The sequence below is a fragment of the Populus trichocarpa genome, chromosome 18, assembly GCF_000002775.5.
Source record: "Populus trichocarpa isolate Nisqually-1 chromosome 18, P.trichocarpa_v4.1, whole genome shotgun sequence".
NCBI lineage: Eukaryota > Viridiplantae > Streptophyta > Magnoliopsida > Malpighiales > Salicaceae > Populus > Populus trichocarpa.
This window is the reverse complement of record NC_037302.2, coordinates 12253450-12261578: the sequence shown is the minus strand read 5'-3', so window position 1 is coordinate 12261578 and position 8129 is coordinate 12253450. Positions and strand designations below refer to the sequence as shown.

At 35.7% G+C, this 8129-nt stretch overlaps 2 protein-coding genes across 3 annotated transcripts; one reads left to right on the top strand and one right to left on the bottom strand.

Annotated features, from left to right (window-relative positions):
* The first annotated feature begins 564 nt into the window (after positions 1 to 564).
* Positions 565 to 1289, top strand: LOC7489424 (uncharacterized). Its single transcript, XM_002325081.1, has 2 exons — positions 565 to 591; positions 759 to 1289. The coding sequence occupies exons 1-2, from the start codon at positions 565 to 567 to the stop codon at positions 1287 to 1289; spliced, it is 558 nt and encodes a 185-aa protein (XP_002325117.1).
* Positions 1290 to 3447: 2158 nt separating this feature from the next.
* Positions 3448 to 6917, bottom strand: LOC7489423 (uncharacterized). 2 transcript variants are annotated; one of them, XM_002324483.4, is made up of 6 exons: positions 6599 to 6917; positions 6086 to 6370; positions 5809 to 5982; positions 5606 to 5712; positions 4880 to 5214; positions 3448 to 4390 (listed from the first exon to the last, which is right to left on the bottom strand). In XM_002324483.4, the coding sequence occupies exons 1-6, from the start codon at positions 6764 to 6766 to the stop codon at positions 3774 to 3776; spliced, it is 1686 nt and encodes a 561-aa protein (XP_002324519.4). In that variant the 5' UTR covers positions 6767 to 6917; the 3' UTR covers positions 3448 to 3773. The 2 variants fall into 2 exon arrangements, with proteins under 2 accessions (XP_002324519.4, XP_024446206.2); XM_024590438.2 differs by having other exon boundaries at positions 6086 to 6348; positions 6599 to 6746.
* Positions 6918 to 8129: the final 1212 nt, after the last annotated feature.

Sequence of the window (8129 nt, the reverse complement as noted above, 5' to 3'; positions counted from 1 at the left end):
AAATGATCAAAACTCAATAAATAAAATATGAATATCTAAATTTATTTTAGGATAAATAATAAATATAATATAAATATAGTAAAAACCTGATTCGCATATACCCATTTACATCCTTTAGTATCAATGGTTGTGTAGTTATGGTGTGGTGGCAATAAATATCAAAAGTTATAAGTTTGGTAGTATTAAGGAAAACATTTTCCTTCATTATTCAGGATTGGCTGAAATATTATTAATTAGAAAAACAAATGGAATAATGTAGAATTTTTTTTTCATTTCTTTCTTCAGTAAACGGTATATCTGGTACTATTACGTATTAAGTAATTATTATAATTTTTTAGTTGATCTCTAACTCTATCTCTAGAGAAACCCTAATTTCTAGTGGTAACCGCTCCGACTCCGAATATATTAAGATAAGCCTTGTAAGTTAACCAAGTCTACGTTTTTAAACTTCGAACGACAACAGAAATCTGATGTCGGTTGTTAACTAGCTAGAGTTTCTCTCTTTAAATTTAATAGTTCTCTTCTTCTCCATCAACACAGTTTTTCTTGATCATGAATACTGATATGACTGAGGTGCAGAAGAAACAAAGGGTAAGTTTCTTTGGATTTTCATGTAGTAGTAGTGCATGAAAATTTAGGGCGAACTACTATAACATCTCATGGTTCCTTCAAGTGCTTCTTAATTAACCTATAATCTTGCTATCATTTGTACTTGAAGTTAATTTGATTATTTTTCTTCCTTTTAATGTTGTGCGCAGGCTAGTTTGTATAGGAAAAGAGGCCGTTCAAACAAAGATCTGACGAATACAATTATGAACAGAAGAAAGCTTACACAGAATAAGAGAATAGCCAACGAGAGAGACAATAGAATTGGTTTGGTCTTAAGCATCCACCATGCAGAGGGCATAGACAACCCTAGCAACTATCCTTCAGTATTCAACAGGAATTACTGTGTGTTGTTTTGGGTTTACCCAGATGATCAACTTGCAACAGAATTCGTCTCAGGGTCACCAGATCTTGCATGGAACCAGAAGTATTGTATCGAATTAGATGAGTCCAGGGATTGCAGGTTTTTGCATGTTGAGGTGCTTAGGTGTGGATCCTCGTCCGAGAGCAGCCCAGGAACATCTAATGGCATGAGATTGGTGGGTAGGGCTAAGATACCTCTACCAGATTTGTCAGGTAAAACAGAAGGCCGCTATGGACTTGTGAGGCTTGAAGAGGACGGGTATAAAGCTGAAGGACACATTACTTTGTCAATGAAATTGATCAAGATAGATCAAAGTTAGCTAGGGAAAATTACGTGATGGAGGTTTCTATGATGAATTTTTTTTCAAGGATCTTTTTCATTATTACAAGACTAAATTTGATGAGTTGAATCAATTTTAGATCTAATTTCTAATATAGAATTATATAGTTTTGCAGCATGCATGGTATTAATTTGTTAATTTATTTATTGTTACTTAATGCATGTATTTTGTTTTTTTCTCTTGTCTAATCAAAGACAAATCTACATGTTTAAGATGAAAAATTTTATAGTAATCTAACTATTATTTTTTTGGCAACCCTCTCAATAACTCAGATATCCATTCGAAGAACATGGAGAATAGTTGAAGTAATGAGCCCCTCAATCTTAGGAGACTCTCTATATCAATTATTCAATAATATTGCATTCATAAAATTTTATATCTTATTAATGATCTATTCCTATAAATAAAATAAATAAAAACTTGATAAAGGAGTATACTTCCTTAATCAATTTTCAAAATTCTCAAGTAATAGAAAAATATAGAAATTCATAAATAAAATAATTGAGGTATTATGATTTTCGTGGGGATCAAGTTATCGTGTGTAGGGAGAAAAAACAAGAGGGCGTAAAAAATAACTGGTAATGGAGATCAAAGGGAAATATTCATCATCTCTTCAAGGAACCATGTGAAAGATACTAAATCACAGGAATTGCAACTAATTGCATTGAAGTTTGACTTAAAATAAATCTCTGCCAACCTGTGGTCAACTCAATTTTGTTATCAATAGATATTGTTTTTTAATTTTTTTTTAAATAATATTCTTAATCAGACAGCTAGCATGTTCTGCGTCGACGAAGCAACCAAAATAATAACTCCTCTCAGCATTGTTTCCCTCATTGTTGCAGCCATTTGTCTTCTTAATTGACTGTGCTGCTGGAATAATCCTAGCAATCTCTCTTTCCAACAGAAATTGTGCGAACGATGTAATGGCACTGCTCTTTACCAAAAATAAATAAGATTAGGCCTGATCATCTTCCCGTGCAGCCCTTCAGTTAGAGCATATTTGAAATTGTAGTAGTATTAACGGTTCAAAATGTTTTTATTTTTGTTTAGAAATGTATTAAAATATTTTTTTTTTATTTTTTAAAACATCAATACGGTTTGCACCACGTTCCAAATACACCCTTAATACAGTAATAATATTACATCTTTTAGGACTGTTCCCCCATTTTTTTTCAAGTCATCATGGTCTCGTGTAAGGAGTTTTTAACTGGGAGCAGGGCTGGTGATTCCCTTAACTAGCCTACTGATGTTTCCACTAATTGACACGGGCTGTGTATTCCTAGGAATTTGGATAAATACTATTGTTTGATTGGGAAGTAGTTTTTTTTAGGAAAAAAAATGGTGAAAAGTAATTTTATTTTGAAATGTAATTTTTTATGAAAAGTGAATTAATTTGTAATCCAATCACAGGTATATCTAATCCGAGAAGAGTTGTCAACGTTAGGGATGATAATAGTAACTTGTCGGTTGATTTTTTAATATTTATATTTTATTTATTATTTATTGAGTAAAAAATTTAGATATTCATAAATTATTGGTTGGGTTATATTATTATTTATTAATTAATAAAAAATAAAATAATTAATATATATTTGAAGTATCTAAATAAATGTATTAATAATTAGGTGAAGAAAAGGACATCCACGTTGTCTTCAAGAACACGTTCATCTCGTGCCAAACGGCGGCGCCATCGCCAAAGAAGTTTCTCTCTGGAACATCATATCAAGTGGGAATGGTCTGTCCGAAGGATTTCTTTTGGTTTTTTTCACTTGTTGTTTTGGAAACGTACTATGCTGAAAACATCAGTTATTTCCACACTTGTGACCTTGTAGATTATTCTTTTAGCCTTTAATGCAGACAATTCTCCAAATAGAATTAAGCGTCTAATAATGGGTCCATTATATACAGGCAAGATTCCTTGGAGGGGTGCATAGCAGTGATTTGGTGTAGTATTTTGTATGGAGAACTCTTGAGAAAAGATCTTTCTAGACCAGCACATGCAACAAAACAATAAACGGGTGTCAAAGCTCTAGTAGCAGACGCAATGGCATGAAAATCAGCTAGATTCCTACCCTAGAAATAAATTTACCAGATATAAGGGCTAACAGCTCTTGCAGTTCGAGGGGATGAAAAATAGGGGAGAAGATCAACGTTATAATAATGTGATTCAAGGGAAATGAATGGTTACAGATAACGATTATTATGTAATTCATGGGAAATGAATGGCGATCAATACAGCTACAACTACGTAAGATTTGTACATGGGCTTTTATCATGATTCTTCATCAAACCAGGTTCCGGAATCTCAGTTCTTTCCCAAGATTCAAACTAATGGTAGCATCTGCTTGGACGCATTAGATTAATATTAAACAACGCAACAAATCTCCATTCACAAGTTGAGACAGATCAACTATCTAGCTTGATTTTTACCATCTTCTGATTATTAAACAACACAATTCACTATCTATCTTGACTGTAACCATCTTCTTCAGAAATATTGAATAAGAACTTTGGAAGAGATGCTATTCGAGGGAGATGAAGTAGCAGGTCCCCGAACGAGTCTTTCCTTGACATTCCTGGTGCCGGCTTGCTGCCAGAAATATCCTTGCTACTGCTACCTTCAGAGCCTCTGATATCACCTCTAACTTTATTCTCATGAAATGATTCATTGGTGTGGTTTAGCAGAACGCCCTTCCCATTGTTAGGCTCTTCAAAGAAACTTTCCCCGTTACCCTGCAAGTTCTGGGTTGAAGCAGGGTCCTTCTGCAGAAGGCAACAGAGAGAGTTGACCCTTGCCATGATCCCTTTCTCATCAGAGGATGTTGTTTGTTGGGTGTCGCTAAGAAGGTACTGTGCGATGTCCTCTAGTATGTCCTGGCATTCTGACCCATCAGCAGAAAAGGGTTGATTTCCAGAGGTCATCTGTTCTGAAATACAGTTCCCAATGTGGTTCATAAGATCAGTCATCGACATAGAAGGGCGCAACCCTGGAACTTTAATCTGATCCCAGTTCCTTGGTGCTTTAGAATCAACAGCTTCACAAATCCCCCTCCCTTCAATTGCACGACTGTCCATCACTGGTACAAGATGATCAATCAGTGATAGTTTAGATTAGGGGGTAGATATGCACCCGTAATACTCGTAAGCTTTAGAAACAGATCCGAAAACATTCACAAGGCTTTGAACATCATTTTAAAGGAAAAGGAATAATGCTAGGATCCTAGCTGCTATAGAAAAGAAAAACAAAAATTGATAGAAACAACAATACACATAGGATCGAAGGTGATGTGACTGGAGACAAAACATCATGCACCAAGGTTTTTGACTCTTAAGAGGAGATAGTGCGAAAAACTCCAAACATATGAACTACATGACATCAAGCAAGAAGAGATTATGGAAAAAGTTCCAAACCTCTGAATCTTATGTGAAGTTCATTGCAGAATGCACTTTTGCAACACTAGCACTTGGATATGGCCAGAATTTTTAAAAGCACTACGTTTAAAAAACTACCATAAATGACATCTTTCTTAAAACATATTGAAAGCGATGTCAAGACTTCATCATACCTGAGCTGGGAGAAGGAGCTTCTCGGGACATAGGGTCTGATGTCGAAGCAGTGGGATCCCCCTTCTCAATCTCTAAGGAAGATGATTGAGCTGCAGATGGTGATGCTAGATCCTGGAAGCCAGAAACAACAGATACCTTAGCCGACTCCACTTGATTAAAATCTTGACTTTTTGAATCATCCAGATCCTCAAAAACAGATGGTCTCTGTTCAAAATATGGTGAATCCAAAATTATCTCTGGCTGTTGACTTAAGAAGTTCAAACGCATGTCACACTGGATCAACTTTTCAAAATGTTTATTTAACAGCCCTTCTGGACATTGCAGAAAATGTTGCCTACAAAACCACATCAACAAAAATTTGAGTATCAATGCCTCGTGGATAAGAAAATCTCAAAATAAGTGCATCCTCCATGATTATATTATTTAAGAGTGATGTATTCAGAAGATTTGTACTCAATGTATGACATGTTAGCCTCAGTTTTCTGTTTGAATAACTACAAAAATGAAATATGAGGTGAAGAATGAGAATAGATTAGTAACATTATTTTCTTCCAAATCAATTTACACAGTATGACTTTCTAAATGTGCAATGCAGAAGATTGGGCATTTTCAAAATACCTAAAACAAAAACTGGATAAAAATGGAACAAAGAAAATCCATCACATGCAGGACACACCTACCAGTCAAAGAGTGAAAAACAGAGTAATATGGTGCAACTATCTTACTTGTGTATGCTAGCCTGTCCATCAGTAAAATCTGCCGTTGCCTGCCACAAGGTATGTTTTCGGGGCTGTGGATTAGTTTCCCTGAAGAAGAGGGGCTGTCTGGCAAGCTGCATCATACAAAAAAAAAAAAGTCCAGATTAGTACAGCCCTAGCCATAAAAACACCCATCGTTAAAAAAACAAACGAAAAGGTCAATACATTACCACAACATTCAATGTCGCAGGTTCATTATCAGGACAGTTTGCCTTGAGAGCCATAATATCAGACCACTGGATTTCAATCTTACTCTTAAGACCACCTTCAAGAACTTCCCAAACCAGCTTATGCTTTGCAAAGTAACACTTGGCCACTAAATCACCTTCATATCTCGATTTATACTGCCAAATTCAAATAAAAAAAAAAAAATCCTCAGCAACCTCTATACAATTAATTCACCACCAAAACAACAACACATACCAACAACAGAAAACCATTCATTACCTCCCAGCTCCCAATCCTCAAAATGGAGGCAGGGAAATTTGAAGCCTTAAGCTTGTCCATGGAGCCAGAAGCAGGTGCACTCTTACTCTCCTTCTTAACACCTAGATTCTGCTTCTCCGTCTCTTGAGTTCCGAGCGCGGAAGCATTATTCCCTTGAGTAAGCCTCATTTGAATCAAATCCAACAATGATGGGCTCTTCCTCAACTGCAATCCAAGCGGACTAGGCTCGTCTAACGGATTATATTCCGCAGCAGAAACCGGTACTGCATTAGCACCCGCACCCCACTGATCATCAAATTACAAACTAAACGCAATTAATAGCAATACAATCTCTATAACCATGGAAAATTAACCCTAATTAAAACCCAAACAAAAAAAAAAACCCTCTAATTTCCTGAAGTCTTTATAAGTTGACCCCAAAAATTAAAAAATTCCATTTTCCCTTGTTTTCTTGATTTTCTCAGAAATCAAAAACGAAAAAATAACATGTTCAAAAAAAAATCTAAAAATTACCTGCTGAATGGTTTGTGAAGCTTTGGATCGCTTGTGAAGAGGTCCATATTTTTCCTCTAATGGATCCTCTACGATCTCTAGCTTCACAGCTGCTCTTTTGCCCCGCGACGACGACGACGACGAACTCGACGTCGTTTCACGTTGTCCCTTCAAGTCCCCTGAATTCATCAACCACAAATCTTCCCCGGAGATTTCAAAGAAAAATAAAAATGATTTATTTTCTTCTCTCTCTCTTTTTTTTTTTTTTGTTGAAGATTCACACGCAGGAAATATCGGAGAGATGATTTATAAGTGAAAACCCTAGGCCTAGAGGGAGACTTTAACGGTGTTTTTTTTTACGGCTAGCACCTGTGAGAACCCGTGTGTCACCTGCTTGTCTAGTGAAATTACGGGAGTAGGCTTGGGTTAGGAGAGCGAGAGGAGTTTGAAAGTGGAGGGTGGTTTGGGATTTTAATGTGGATTTAATACGCGCGTTGTAGCCGACACGTATGAGTAATTGGATAAATTGTGGGGCCTGGTGATTCCTTAAAATGACGGCGGTTGTTGGTTTGGTCGGAAACGTGTCAATTGATCTGTAGGTTGCTTCTGAAGAATGTGCTCCTGGAGTTTACACGTAGACTGGTGTGATGATGACAGGGGAGAAGTTAGGGTATGGAAGGCTGTACAAGGTAGCTAGCTACATCTGCTCTTTCTAATTATTGTTAAGAGTGTTTAAATTAGTTGATTAAGGCTTGGAGTGTCAAAATTAGTAACCCCAGGATAATGGGATTAAGTGTCAGAATCTATAGGAAGAGTTTGACAGCAAAGATTGAGTTTTAATGCTCTAATTTAATTAACAATATAAATATATTTAGTACCTTGCAAAGAATATTCTTTATTTATCAACCTAATACTTAATATAAATAATAATAAATCAGAGTGAAGTTATTCATCGTAGTTGGTTTAAGTGATTCAATGTTTATTTTTCTTAAGCAAAGTCTTAAATTTGAGTTTTGTGACTAGATTATATTATTACCAGAAGAGTTTTATTTTTTAATGGTTTGACCCGACTCGACCGGATTAATCGAAATTCAATGGTTTTCTAGATACTGATATTTAGATCAAAACAATAAAAGAATAAAGTGATGTTGTAAAGAACTTCAAGTCTCTCATATTGTTATTTAGAAAAAATTATTAATTCTTTTTAACACATTAAACCTATAAAAAGTAATAGATCTTGATTGATGTATAACCTAGTGGAAATTATGATGATTGAGGGCGATTAGGTTCGCAAAACTAATAATATTAAATTTGTAGTGCGGCATAACAATTATATGTTTAAAATAATGCAATAATCTCAAGTCAGGATCCCTAGAACACAGAAAGCAGGAGGGCTGGTTGGAGATGCTTTTCGGATACCCATGGAGAATTTGTTTTTCCTTAATTCTGTAAGTGGATAAGGTTCGAGTGTTCTGTTTGGAGAATGGAAAAGGTGGAGAAAAGCAGGCAAGTGAAGGATAATCGCTTGCATGCATGGGAATGGAAATGGGAT

Coding starts and splice junctions, on each gene's coding strand:
- LOC7489424 (XM_002325081.1), top strand. CDS start 565: ATGACTGAGGTGCAGAAGAAACAAAGG. Junction 592..758: donor AGGTGCAGAAGAAACAAAGG/GTAAGTTTCTTT, acceptor TGTTGTGCGCAG/GCTAGTTTGTATAGGAAAAG.
- LOC7489423 (XM_002324483.4), bottom strand. CDS start 6,766: ATGAATTCAGGGGACTTGAAGGGACAACGTGAAACGACGTCGAGTTCG. Junction 6,371..6,598: donor CTTCACAAACCATTCAGCAG/GTAATTTTTAGA, acceptor TTTGATGATCAG/TGGGGTGCGGGTGCTAATGC. Junction 5,713..5,808: donor CTGCGACATTGAATGTTGTG/GTAATGTATTGA, acceptor TGTATGATGCAG/CTTGCCAGACAGCCCCTCTT.